General features: G+C 35.9%; 1 protein-coding gene across 1 annotated transcript in view; it reads left to right on the forward strand.

The window, feature by feature from the left end:
• The first annotated feature begins 13,150 nt into the window (after positions 1 to 13,150).
• Positions 13,151 to 15,111, forward strand: part of LOC117305535 (IgGFc-binding protein-like) — a 110,216-nt gene continuing 108,255 nt past the window's right edge. Inside the window, exon 1 of the mRNA XM_033790411.1 lies at positions 13,151 to 13,314. Within this exon, the coding sequence (XP_033646302.1) occupies positions 13,171 to 13,314 (144 nt within the window). The 5' untranslated portion in view covers positions 13,151 to 13,170. The remainder of the gene's footprint in view (positions 13,315 to 15,111) is intronic.

Below are 15,111 nucleotides of genomic sequence, written 5' to 3' on the forward strand. Positions count from 1 at the left end.
TATACATCCCTCAAACAGTCAATGAACTCAGAGAACATTGCATATTGTGGCAAAACGTTGAGTATTAGGTACACTTGAGCTGTAAAGAGAGACTTACTTACATTCAGATGAAACTCTCTACTGCTTACTTAGGCCTGGTGACCTTTCACTTTCTAACTATACTTTAGCAAAGAGGAAGAGTCCTTTAATGGGCTACCACTTACCATCACTAGGAACAAAACTATTATTTGTGTATAGCTCATCCTGAAACCTGACTTTGAAATTTATCATTCATGTAAATTCTTATTATTTGAATGAATTTCCTGCATTTATGTATTTGCCACCTTGGATTAATTTAAGAGTAAATATATGAGCTAGAATTGATGTATTGAGTGAGTATGACTTCAAAGCTCACTGTTGACACTTTGTATCCAAAGCAGCATCATGATTTGAGTCACATCCTGATACAGTAAAACTAATAATAGAAATAACAACAATAATAATAAATCGGTGATGGTTGTGTTTAATATACTTCCCAGTGGACTACTAGAAAATCTGTTTCCATAATGAAATCAGTGAAAACACTTTCAAAATATATGTCCTTCAGTTCAGTCTTTGAGTTGGTCTTAAGGGAAATCACTGAGGGAATCAATGTGTGGTGAAGAGGTTTTCAACTAGTAGTTTAAACCCAACAAGGCCTGGTTCTTGATAATTTTATTGAGCGAAGTCGAGGTAAATTATCAAAAACCAGGCCTCGGCGGGTTTACACCATTAGTTGAAAACCGATTCAACACACTTTGATTCCATTCATAAATACCTTTTCGGTCAAAAAACATCAACACGTTTTGGTCAAAAAGTAAAATAAATGCAAAAATTATAATTGTTCAATGATTTCTTTCAACACAACACCCCTCAAACTATTAAATGGTAAGGCCCTTGTGTAAACAACTCCTTAAAAGGGAATGCTGTGCGTGTCGCGTGATGTGGCACAACTGTCACGGCCGTTGCCGCGACACTGTCTTATAAGCACAGGTACAAGCTTGCGTGTCACGCCCATGTTTCAACACTTTGTACTGGTTAAAACAAAGGCTTATACACACCCACGTGACGCGCTCTCCACCAATAGGAATAGCGAAACTGTCTGAGGTATTTATGAATGTATGTTTATGACTGTTATTACTCTGCCTTTATTTGTTTACTTTTCATCAGGGTCCAATCTCTTAGAGCTGCGTAAGCAGAAAATATTGCTTAAAAATGTTCTACTTTGCAATAATGAGCAGGATACCCATCACAAATTATACATGTGATAAAGTAGTTTGGACGATAACTTTTTATGGTAAGCACAATTTTGTTGTGCCTAGCTACTTTTTGTGCTTAAGCAGATCCATGAAATTGAGCCCTGTTCAGTTATGATTTAACTCCATAGCATTTAAACATGTTTGATTTGAATTTGATTTGATATAAGGGGGAGGGGGGCATCATATTTATTGTCTTCTATGTAACTAAAAACAAATGCTTGATAGGACTTGCAATTGGAATTCAAATTCTTTTTGCATAAGAGAGTCTTAAAAAGAGAAAACATTTGTCAACACAGCTGATCAGTTCCATTTTAATTTTTTTATAAGTAACAACACACGAAATCTACTGAGAAATTGAAATTCATTTATTTTTTATTGCAAACCATTAACTAATGTCTCTTTCAAAAAGGACTTTGTTGGAAAGGGGTCAGGGGTAAAAAGAAGGAATCGGCCATTTTACGTAAACTGATATATATATATATCAATCATCCTAAGTGTTCCTTTTTCTTAACAAAGAGCAAGAACATATAATCTGAACTAGAGATTTCGTTGGTGAATCCCAGTACTAGACATTCACCATTTGTTTGTCCATCTGTTTGTCCATCTGTTTGTCCATCTGTTTGTCCATCTGTTTGTCTATCTGTTTGTCTATCTGTACCATGACGTCTGTAAGCTACTTCATCTCATCCCCTCGGAAATTGGATTTAATTCAGAACTGTCACTCCACCTTAATTAAAAGCAAAGACAAAACAGAGAATAACACAATGAATAATTAAATTATGAAATAAATTAATTAGCAAAAACTATTCATCAGTGGATTTTTTGTATAAACATAGTATCTTTTTTTGTAATGCCTAAAGTATTAAATGTTTGGACACATTGTACAGTCTTTGTAATGGTACATTCCTTCGATGAGGAGTCGATGGGATGAACATAGATGAAGAAAATCACCGATGTTGTTATTTTATTTATTTCTAATTTATGAGAAATGAGATGAGACCAACTCGCCATCTCATTGTTATTTTCAAGCATAAACTCACTGTAAAAAAAACAATATAATGATGTGCTTAAAACTATCTCACGTTTATTGTATATTTATTAAATGTTGCTGATCAAGTTTGTACACAAGAAAAGATGCCTTTGAAAAATATTATTTTGCTGAACTTCGGGCGACTGGGTATATAATGATAACGATAATATGTTGGCCTGTAAAATATTAAAATATATATACTATATACTGCCAATTATACAAATGTTTGAATGGTATATAAAAGAATCTGGCAATGATATAACTTCAGCAGCCTTGTTGGGTACTTGCTGAACCTTTTCCTGTTTCTTAGTTTTAAAATGACAACTTTGTTTCATCTTTTTTTCAGCTTATATGGAAAGAATGGAAGTGTCATTTTGTAGGGACAGCCTATTCTGTGTACAGTGTATTCTTGTTTTGTTCACATGAATTTGAAGTAATCGGGAATGAGATAACTGGTTTTTGATTAATACTTAGATTATGTGATTTTCATTTGTCTAATATCTATCAAGTGGAAAGATTACAGATTACCATATTTGTATTTTACTGATGGGAATGTTTCTGTGCAGTACATGTTGTTACTGTCTTCTAATTGTATACTCAATTTATGCTTTTAAACCTTCAGCATGGTAACATTTTGTCCTGTTTTTGTATTCAATAGAAATCATGACAGTTTCTCTAATTGTCACAATTTAGGCAACCTTGGTTTGGTTTCTTTGAGTTAAATAGGAACAGAGGGAGATGGATGATGCATGATTAAGGTCTTAGGGTTTATAATGAGATATGACTGCTGCTCACATGAGCCTTTTAACAGGATAGATTCAAGTCAATCCCGCTTATTTCTTGATAGCGAAATTTGGGATCTTATTTATAGTGGAGTATAGTAGCAAGTGATATGCTATCGTTTCAACAGTGTAGGAAATATATCCAAAAGGTATTGGTGAAAACTAAAACTTTTGGAGTTCGGGTTGACTTTAATGGTTAGACACCAGTTGTTAATTCTACCATGTCGGAGGTCAAATTTGAATGATTTATTTTCCTGACCAATTTTCCAAACACGTCATTATTTTCCCCTTTTATTATAACACTGGCATCAAATGCCAAATACTTCTTCCGCATGTTTGTTTAAATACTGCTGTAGCAATCATACTGGGAACTCAGTATTCGTGACGTATGTAACGACATACCTTGATGTACCTCATGTGTGATTGAGGTATCAATAGTCTTTTTTGTTATTGCCCATTGCAAAGAAAATCTGAATATCATTGTCAAGGTGAGTCTTTGTTATGTCAGACAAAGTGCCAAGACATGATATTCACTGTACAAAACGACAGGGTGATATTTCAGTGCTATACAGTTCTTATTTAAAGTCGTCCATATGGGGACTGAAATCTAAAGTTACTCAAAATCAGAAACAAATACAGCTTAGAAATGTTCTCTTAAGAAAGGTCTTATCTCTGCCAACGTATGCTTTGGGAAAGATACTTCACTTATATATTCACGAGACTAAATTGTAACAATGACCATACCGTGCTGAATGAATTATTGTAGTTTCACATAATTAAAGTAAGCTCTGACTTAGTTAGTTAAAGGCAGTGGACACTATTGGTAATAACTCAAAATAATTATTATCATAAAACCTTACTTGGTAACGAGTTACTTGGAGAGGTTGATAGTATAAAACATTGTGAGAAACGGCTTCCTCTGAAGTGACGTAGTTTTCGAGAAAGAAGTAATTTTCCACAAATTTGATTTCAAGACCTCAGATTTAGAATTTGAGGTCACGAAAGCACACAACTTCGTGTGACCAGGGTGTTTTTTTTTTCATTATTATCTCACAACTTCGAAGACTGATTGAGTTCAAATTTTCACAGATATTTGTTAAGATACACCAAGTGAGAAGACTGGTCCTTGACAATTACCAATAGTGTCCAGTGTCTTTAATCAAAGAAAACAACATTGTATTATTTCAATAGATGATGATTACTAGTTGAATATCAAGATATTCTCCTGCCATAAATTATCTCTTAAATAAGTACAAGGTGGATTAATATATGTATTTATTTTTTTCATTTATTTATTTATTATTATTGTTAATATTATTTATAAATATATTTGAATGGCTTCTGACAGGCACCCCCCGAACAAAGATATTGACAAAATTGGGAGACCACCAACATAGGGCTAGATAGCTCAGTTGGTAGAGCGCCGGCACGTTAAACCGGAGGTCGTTGGTTCAAATCCTGCTCTAGTCAATTTTTCTTTGTTCAATCCAAAATCATTTAAAAATGTACCCAGTCAGTTTCCCTTGTGGTTTATTATTTGATATCTGATATAAAAAGTCGCATCCCCTTAAGGTGATCCCCTGTCTGCCGCTTCCCAGGTTGTATCGTTACCCGGCTGTGATCCCTGGCTACACGGCAGTTTGCGGTTGAATGGCTTCTGACAGGCACCCCCCGAACAAAGATATTGACAAAATTGGGAGACCACCAACATAGGGCTAGATAGCTCAGTTGGTGGAGCGCCGGCACGTTAAACCGGAGGTCGTTGGTTCAAATCCCGCTCTAGTCAATTTTTCTTTGTTCAATCCAAAATTATTTTAAAATGTACCCAGTCAGTTTCCCTTGTGGTTTATTATTTGATATATATATATAATAATAATAATAATATTTTTTGGGGGGAGGGGGATCAATTCTTTTTGCCCTGTGAAATTCCAATCAACCTAATTTGAATGTCTGTAAACTGAAAGTTGTTTGTCTTTGAACTGACGTTAATCTGAAAATCGTCTTTCATTACTATTATTCTATATCCATCTACTTTCAAAGCTCAGTAGTTGTCTTCATTTTACTCCAAACGCTTCCATATGATGTACATGTCTGTCTTTTTGCCAAGAGAAATTACCACAAGTAACAATAATTTGGGTCAGAATTGAACAGATTGATGATGGAAACAAAAGTAAAAACTAAATTAGAAACATACAGTTGGGATTATAAATTATTTTTTAAATTATTTTTTATTGACAAATTGTAATATTGTATTTGGTTCAAATAGAATTTTGTTGAATGCTTAATGATGAGGGCCTGACTTTTAAAGAATATTTAATATGTCCAAACAAAAGGGAGAATTGTACTGGAATACGTGAAATAAATGTTAAGAATATGACATTGAAATAAGACAAAAAATAGACAACAGGACACATATATTTAAGCCTTATAGTTGCACTCATACAATAGACGCAACATTATTTGTTTTGGCTGTAACGTTTAACAAAGGTTTCAAAGTTATCTCTTTGCCAGTGTTTTTTTTGTCTGTGTACATATTACTGTGTATGATAATATTTCCTTTTTTTCTCTTGTTGAATGATGATGAGAAAGGGAAATGGCTGATTTTATGGCCACTTTCATATAAGAATTGTAATGTGGAACGGCCGCTAATGATGTTATAAACGTTGAAGGCCTCACCGAATAAACATTCGAAAAGTGTGCAAGATTGAATTATGTGTCTTTGTTTCTTTCTTTTCTATAATAATAGATGATTTTTTTGTTCTGGTGGAATCAATTTCATATAACATTTCAGTTTTGTCCACATCTACAAATTGTTGATACAAAAGTCAACAAATCTTTGAAAGTTAAGGTATGTCATTACAATGCCATGCAAATGTCAAAGAAATTGATTTTATCAGAGTGGTTAAAAATTATAATAAAATTACCCCTCCAAGATCGATCCTCCCGCCCCTGCCCTTTCCCCCTAAATTTACACTTAAGGTATGTCATTACAATGCCATGCAGATATCAAAGAAATTGATTTTATCAGAATGGTTAAAAAGTATAATAAATGTACCACTCCAAGATCCACCGTCCCGCCCTTGCCCTTTCCCCCTAAATTTACCCTCCAAGATCGAGCCTCCTCCTTCCCCGCCCTTCCCACCCTCAAAAAAGTACAATCACACACTATATCTGTGTATACTTGGGCAGCGGCGTAATGTAAAACAATGGGGACGAGCGAATAGAAAACGGGGACAAGGTTGACGTGTTTTGACACGTGACTGCAGTCAGGTTTTTAAATTGACGATTTTCATAATAAAATTAGGTTTAATTTTTGTTTGTTTTACATTTATTTGAAGAGTATTTAAAAAAAGCTTTCAAAAATAATTAAGTTGAGGTTGAATTAGTTTACTTTGTAAAATAATTTCGACCGTTTATCCATTGTAACAAATATTTTGTCAATTTAGCAAAATGATGTTTACGAACGAGGCTGAAAGACCATGTGCAAAAACTAGTGAAATTATGAGAGTTGGCAAAATGTCGTCTGCTCACCTCCGCTATGACAACACGTCAAGAAAACTCTGAGACGTTAGACTAAATTATCACCACAGCTTAAAACTGACGTCAATTTTTATACCTGGATTTACCTGGATATGCAGAGACCCAAAGATTACGCATTATTTGGCACCTTTGTTGACTTGAAAACTGTTACATTTATTTAAAAATGGCTGTATTTCAAATGGATAGTCGGACCAGTTTTCTCGAGTCAAGCTGTCACACGTCAACATGGGAAGTCAAGATACGAGTCGGGTGAGGATTTTTAGCTTTTAATACTTCGAGCTTGCGTAATCTGTCTCATTTTCGTTTTGATATTGCATTTTCCTTGAGAACTGTGGGTTCATTCTGTTGGTAGCTTTCTCGGTAGTTGCAATAACGTAACCCTCCTGCCGACGGCGCCGTCGGCAGGAGGGTTACGTTATCGCAACTACTTTCTCGGGAGCCTTTTTGTCAAAAAAGAAATGTCAACTTCCTTCAGTCAGGAATGAAGAATGCCAACTGTTAGTCCTTTTCATTAACCCAACTGCAGTGCAACGAAAGAGTCCAACCTTGGCTAACCAGCCTGCAAAGTTTGAAGGTTGTACAACTGCGAATTAGTCAAAAAGAAGCACGGTAAGCAAGATAATTCAAGGTAAGACTTTCATTTTCAAATCAATATCCGCATGTATTTTGTTAAAAATTGTAGTCTACCAACACGCCTACCAAACAGCTAACCCTGTTTGTTACTAATCAATAGGGTCAGCTGTTTTCAATAGGCCTACAAATATAGACCCCTTTACAGATAGGCCGGATGTGGTGGTTATGATGCATTTTGGGAGAGTTTGCGAGTAAGCTATGCACGTTTTATGCGCGAAGAACATCCCAAAACATCGCATCCTATCCCAAAATGCATTTTTTTTCCTATCTGTAAAAGGGTCTATGGTAGGCCCCTATCTATGTCTTATTTATATAACAAACAAGGTTTTCAAAATTTTTTTTTTTTTCATTTTTGAAACCGTGTGTCATAAACTAAATAAATGTAGGCTACTTTTACTCACTAACTATAGAATAGAGTAGTGTAGGCCGGTTCATACTTCATTCATGGGAAAGTGAATGCGAAGCAAATTTTACCTGAATTTGACGTCACAAATCTCCTTAGTAGGGATATTTGCAAGTGAGTTGAGCACAGCTCAACCCCTGCAAATTATTTGTAGCGAATTTGTGACGTCAACTATCGCTTCGCATTCGTAGGAATTATGAACCGGGCTTACACAGGAATATGAATATACCAGTCGGGTGTCGGTGAACAAGAAAATATCATGACTTAAGTAGGCCCTACATGTCATGCATTGTAGGTTTAGTTAAGAATTCCCAAAGCCTTCTTGTATGTGAGCCAAATCACTCATTCATCAGTTATTAAAGTTATTATTTAGACTAAAAAATTAATACAGTGCACTAACTAGCGCATAGACTTTCTTATAATATATATCCGTCACTCAGCAAGCTCAGTGACACTCGCAGGCAAGGCACTTTCAAGTTTAACATTTCAGTATGTATGAGCCAAGTTCTTTTTACCTACTTGCACTAGACCCTGGGCTGGGGCTTTGTTCCTTTTTTTCAAAATTTGTCATTGTCTGAAAAAAGGAGTACAGCGCCCCAGTAACTGGGTCTAGAACCATAATGGTTTGCAAGGTGCTGTGGCGAAATATGCAGCCAATCAAACCTGGAAAATTACAACCGAAGGCAGACAGTCTTTACGATTTTTTGCAATGGGTTCTTTCACACGCAATAATACAACACACAGGACCGCCAGGCTTTAAATAGCAGTCGTGTCTTGCTTTTAAGGACACAACTCCCCAACTTGTGTCACGACTTTGACTTAGCTCCCTACACTCTGCTGAAACACCAGAATCTGAGCCCGTGGTGTCACGTGTTAAATAAAAAACATTAGGCTTTAATACATGCATCTGTTACATATGTGTTTATTACAATTAAGTCACTCATGTAGGCCCACCCAACTTTCCAGCATTTTTTAAACGCATCAAACAGCAACCCATTGTTGTGAAACTGTATATGTTCCATTTAACTCTGCACCATTAGTGGTACAGTCCATATGTCATCCCCCACACACAGAACGTATAAACGCAAAAGTTCTTCGAAGCTTCCTTTTCAGTCAGATAAACTCCGCGGCTATTAGTGGCTGTGATTATGAGTTTGTTTTAAAAGAGGGTACCACTTTCATACAACCTTTTTAGTCGGATTTCTCCTGTGCTATTAACAGCGGTGATTATTGTTGAGGGGGGAGACTAGACTTAGACCACTCAAATCCGTGTAACTGAATTATACCAAATGTGCTCAACACAATAAAATAAGTGTGTCATTGGAGCAGTGTACGTGCTGTATTTTTAGTCGACTAAGCATTATTACCCTTACAGTCATCTTAGCTGGGAAATACTCAGTGCAGTGGATAAAATTGACACAATGACAAAAGCCGATTGAATTAAAACTAGAGGTACATGTACAGTTTTTGTTTACTACAAAAACAAGGTGTTCGTGGTGAGTGAGTGAATGAATTGGTGACAACATTTTACCTCCTCAATCCAATGACTGGTTAAGGAGTTATGATTTTTTTACAAATTAAACACCAACTTCCGGTTTGCATCGGATAAAAGGTCAAATAGGGGTTACTTTTTATGTAGCGCGTGATAAGTTTATTAAGACCTTTTAAATGATGGATGGGTTGTAAAAATCCAATATTTGGTTTAGAAGTTATGATTTTTTCAAATATAAAGTTTCAACTTCCGTTTTGAACCGGAAGGTACTGTCAAATGAGGTCACACTTGGTAGCGTTGGTGATGTCTTTTGAGTTCTTTCTTTTGACGTATAGATGATAAAAATCAAATCATGTGGTTTAGGATTTTTTTATTTTTCAAACATTATAATATATCAATTTCCAACTTTAACTGGAAGTCAAGGTCAAACAGGGTCGCATATTGTATAGCACGTGATAAGTCTATTAAGACCTTTCAGATGATGCATAGATTGAAAAAATCCAATGTATGGTTCAGATGTTATGATTTTTTTCAAATTATAAAATTTAAACATCCGGTTTGAACCGGAAGACAATTTTTTCAGGTCACAAATTAAAGCGTTAGTAATGTTTTTCAAAGCCTTATCTGCGACGTTCAGATAATAAACAACTAATTTCTGGTTCTGGAGTAATATTTTTTTAAAATAGTTAACTGCATCTTCCTGTTTAACTGGAGGTCAAGGTTTAATAGTCAATGTTGTGTATCGTTTCTTAAGTTGTTACATACCTACCCAATGACGTATAAATATATAAAAAATCAAATGTGTGGTCGTGAAATTATTTTTCTTTGACCAATTATTTTCAACCTCTGGTTTGAACAAGAAGCCAAGTTTAAACTGATTTCATTTGTGTAGATCCTGACTAGTTCATTAAATCTTTCAGCTGATGTATGACTTGTAAACATTTTATAATTATGTGATGGACTATCTGAAGGTGTATAATGTATCTTATAACATCAATGCAAATGTATTCCTACTTGTAGTTTTGGTGCGAGACGTTGTTCATTATTACTCAACTATTGCGATTCACCGCGATTCACTCAGCGCTCGATGTTACTAAAAACGTTACAGCGCCCTCTTTCGCTGGACTAAAGAGAGCACTTTGGGGAATTCCCGCGCTTGCACTGCATAGCGTACATAGCGTGCGTTGTTGATCAAAATGGGGTAAACGCGTGGGTCAACAGGTGCTTTCTGTTTACAATCTGAAACAAAAATTACGTTGAAATGATCAGTAGTTTTAAAAACATGAATACGATAAGATTTTATGAAATTTTCAACTTTCGTTTTGCACTAGAAGTATTAAAAATATTTTACGTGTTCTGTGAAGCATTTGTCCAACTTTTAATGATCTATCCGATGATGATGTGTAGATTGTCAAAATCCGAATCATAGTTTTTGAGTTATGATTTTTACAAATATTAAACTTTGATCTAACTTAATTCAATTCCCGATGACGTCATAATGACGTAATTAAGTATGTGTTGTCTTGATACTGAGGTTCAACTATCTGTTGAGTTTCAACATTCCATTCAATCTCAATCTTGAGTTATTCCGTAGAAAAGCTCGAAAGTTGTTTTTTGACGAAAAAAAAACCGAAGGTGAACTTCGACCCAGGGTAACGACCCGGATGCTAAGGTCGTACGATTTTGGCGTGAACTTTTCAAATGTTGCCCCAGTCTTGGTCTATCAGATGCGAAAACTTTGAACATCATAGCTTTCATATTCGTTGAGATACAGCAAAACGAAAATGGTCCCTTTTCAACTTTAAAAACCTTGTAATTTGACACCTAATGACGTCATCATGACGTAATGAAAACTGTGCCGTCTTCGTATTGAGGTTCAATTGTCTGATGAGTTTCAAGGTTCAGTTTGGCTTGAATCTTGAGTTATGCTGTAGAGAAGAGTTGACGGTGAAGAAGAAGGAAGATGGAGAAGAAAAAAAAACACAGAGCAATAACAATAGGTGTTCGTGCTGAAATGCACGAACACCTAACTATGCGTAAATGAGGCGAAACATAATCCACATAACGGATAATGCGTTGGCCCGCTCGATCAACACTAAAATATTACGAAATACCCTACATATCATGCCAAGTACCATCATTGCCAAGTACACCCATCCCCAATATTAAAGCTCAATTCCAGAAACGAACACCAATGCCATTGGGATGCATAAACTCACACAATGTTCATAAGTTCTGCCGGCAAATAAAAAAAACGCATTAATTTTATGAACGCATTCGAATTCACGTTGATACCCTCCATAATCCACTCAAGGATTCCTTAAAAAGATGAATGCACGATTTTCTTTGTCGTGCAAGCCATGACTTCGTTCTTCCCACAGATTCGTATCGGTCATTCTTATTGGTATTAACCAACTACACTTTGAGCATGTTTTTATAAAGTTGAATTTTCACTAGCACCTGGTTACAAAATATAATGAAAAAGAAACCTAAATCAAACTCATGGAAGATCTCATCTCACAAATTTTATGCTATGCGTTTTCTTGTTCTTGTTTGGACAGAATTTCTTTCACTCATTTAAGTTTTTTTTTTTGTTTTTTTGTTTTTTTTGCGTTAGAGGTATGTCCGTGTTGTTCACAGTATAGCTTCATAATTTTTATCCTGTTTTGTCTTGAAAATTGCAATAATTGTTTATTTGGTTTTGTTTCCCCATGATTTATGTTAAAATTCGTTAGGCCCTCGATTATGTACACGGAGAAGACTGTCCACAAGTCAATTCATGACATGTAATTGAAATGAAAGCAAGGTATTTTGCCTTAAAGGCAGTGCACACTATTGGTAATTACTCAAAATAATTATTAGCATAAAACCTTTCTTGGTGACAAGTAATGGGAATGGGTTGATGGAATAAAACTGAAGTGAAGTAGTTTTCGAGAAAAGAAGTAATTTTCCACGAATTTGATTTCGATACCTCAGATTTAGAACTTGAGGTCTCGAAATCAACCATCTAAACGCACACAACTTCGTGTGACAAGGGTGTTTTTTTTCTTTCATTATTATCTCGAAACTTCAATGACCGATTGAGCTCAAATTTTCACAAGTTAGTTATTTTATGCATATGTTGAGATATACACCAACTGTGAAGGCTAGTCTTTGACAAATAGTGTCCACTGCCTTTAATGTTGTAGATTATTAATGGGTTAATCTCAAATGCTTCAATAAACCTCCTCAATCTAATTCACTCCTCTGGAATACTTACCACGGGCAGCCACAATTTTGTTCAAATCGTTCAATAATACTTGGAGGACGCAAAACTGGTGTAGTAGAAGTGAACTCCTTAAAATATCGATTCAGAAAGCACGATCAAACGAATTTGAATGCACACACTGAGAGGAAAAAAACGTTTGCTCATTGATGACCATGCCTCTCTAACAAAATTGAATGCTCTCATCGATCTAATTATTTGAATTGAGCCTTTTTGACCAGTGAATCTGAACTGCTGAAAGTGAATTACTCAGAATATAAAGACTGTTGAATGCAAAAGAAATTGAATGAGCCGGTGTTAATGAATCCTTTTTTTGTTGAAATTTGCCGGGCAAATCTTTACTAGAAACTTTTATCAAAATCTATTTCAAAATGTGAAGAAGGCTTCGAAGCTAAATGTGGTTTTGGCGCATAAAAATATGTCACCTCAGAGGAAGTAAATTTGAAAGCAAATATTCGACCAAGGTTTTGTCACAACTTCTTTTGCAATTTGCCAAAATGAATTTTTCTGAAGGGTGTACTGTGTGCAGTTATTCTATTCAAAGTCATCCACTCGTTGTGCTTTCGCGTTCACACTTCACTGAGCATTCATTGTGGGTCTTGCTGACCGGCCACTGCAATGACTTTTTGTATTATATGTTTTATACACTACAAAAATAAATGTGAGTTTGCTTTTGAACTCATAACTTTGGTATTGGCGCTATCGTGAGTAAAATACTCTCTCAGCAGTCCGCGACCGGGTTGTGTAAATGATGGCGCGGCCGGCAGATCAGCAATTGCTGGTGTTTGCAATTACTTTGTTTCTCTGCCTGTCCGTGGAAGCTTTCCATTACAAAGGAGGAAGCATTAGTTGGAGAATTGCTGGGTACAATGCTGAACAGACTGAAGTAGACGTAAGTCCAAATTGCATAGTTAAATAACTCTGTGATGAAGCCAATGCCGAAACAAACGCAGAGTCTTGTATTTTAGGGAAATATTGCCAATATACCTTTATAGGTGAAGAGTATATTCTGAACACTATCAGGAACCCATAGCTTGTTGCTGTTGTATCTTTGTACAGATTTTGAAATCCTCTAGTTTGGAATTTGAAAATGTCTTCTTATTTTTTTGTTTTTTAAAAAACCGTATTGCCTTTGGTATTTTGAAATTTTCGATTGTTTAAACCGATATAAATGTAGATACAAGAAATCTATATACATGAAAAATTTTCATTTTCAAAATGTTGTATTGTTATTGTGCCCTTTGTAAAGGGGCAGGCAGCCCTCTCAGTCTCAAATATTTACAAAGCTTGCATGCAGGCATAGCGTCGTGCAATGTGCTGTTTGGACTAAACGATTTCCTGTTTCAGTTCTATGAAGCTTCAGACAACACTAGTCGTAAAAAAGGTCAAAAAATAGTCAATGTAAAAAAAAAGTACAAACCATGGACAAAGTAATGTTACCTTAAAATGAGCCAGATATTTGAGATCAAAGATCTCCGACATCGGTAGTTTTCAATGGCTTTTGCTTCGCAGTTTAATCAGGAATAGTACGATCTTGGCAGCTGGATAGTTTTATTCTTTCCTCAGTTATTTCTTTTTACCCACTAACGAATGGTTTAACAGGCGCGGATCCAGGGGGGGGGGGGGGGGGGGGGGGGTGGGGGGGCGCACGCTCCCCTGTTTTGTCGGGCAAAAGAAAAAAGAAAAAAAGGAGGGAGAAAAAAAGAGGAAAAAAAAGGCAGGGATGAGGGGGGACGACACATACCTGGGTATTTTTTTTTTTTGTAAAAAAAAACCTATTAATAACCCGTCGTAGGCCTACCTTGTACACACTATTTTATTTTGGGCAACCATTATTTCACTCACAGACACTGTCTCATGAGGAATTTAACGTTAATCTGGGCGTGTGGAAAGCGTGTTTACCGCCGTGAATTCGTCGCGATCACCATTTCCATCGCCCAGCCCTGATTTCGAGGAGGCGAAAAATCACACGCCTGATCCCTCTCGAAAATGCACGCCCCTGGCATACATTTCCGGTGTACATTGTAAAATAAATTAACGTCGTAAAAACTGTTTTTTGTTTGTCTTCTTCAGTAATTAATATTAATGACCATGTTAACAATTGCTTTGTCTGAAAATGCAAGTATTTTGATACCACAGTTATAAATGTGCAAAACATTGATCGCCACCGTTTACACAGCAGATTGGGGAAAAACTATAGCGGCCCATTAATCGGTCCAATCCACTTCTTATCCTTGGCCAAAGCACCTGGTATACAATTCTTCCGCTTTTTGAACGAAAAAACACGATCTGCAACGATCTGCAACGACCAGTGCACTAAAAATGGTGTAGACCTGTTACAAAATAATTATCGGCCGTTGATGGGAACTCATGCTTTTTTGGTTCATGTGAATTTCTCCATTTTGGTTATTCTCAAAAATTTCCCATGGGTAAACCTGATTTTAAATTAATATTATTGGAAGTCAGTAGTGCATCTCCATAGAAATATTATGCTCTATTCTCTCTCTGCATCTGTTAACAATCCTGTTTTGTTATTATTTTTTAATCATGGCTATAGTTTGTTGGGTATATCAGTCCCACTAGCGCATAAAGCCAAAAAAATCCCCGCTTGACGTAAGCTCGGAATTCACTGCTTGCCTACGGTAAGCAGAGTCATGAAATTTTGCCCAGCACATGCCTAGTGGAATTT

Source organism: Asterias rubens, assembly GCF_902459465.1.
Source record: "Asterias rubens chromosome 8 unlocalized genomic scaffold, eAstRub1.3 super_scaffold_89, whole genome shotgun sequence".
Taxonomy (NCBI): Eukaryota; Metazoa; Echinodermata; class Asteroidea; order Forcipulatida; family Asteriidae; genus Asterias; species Asterias rubens.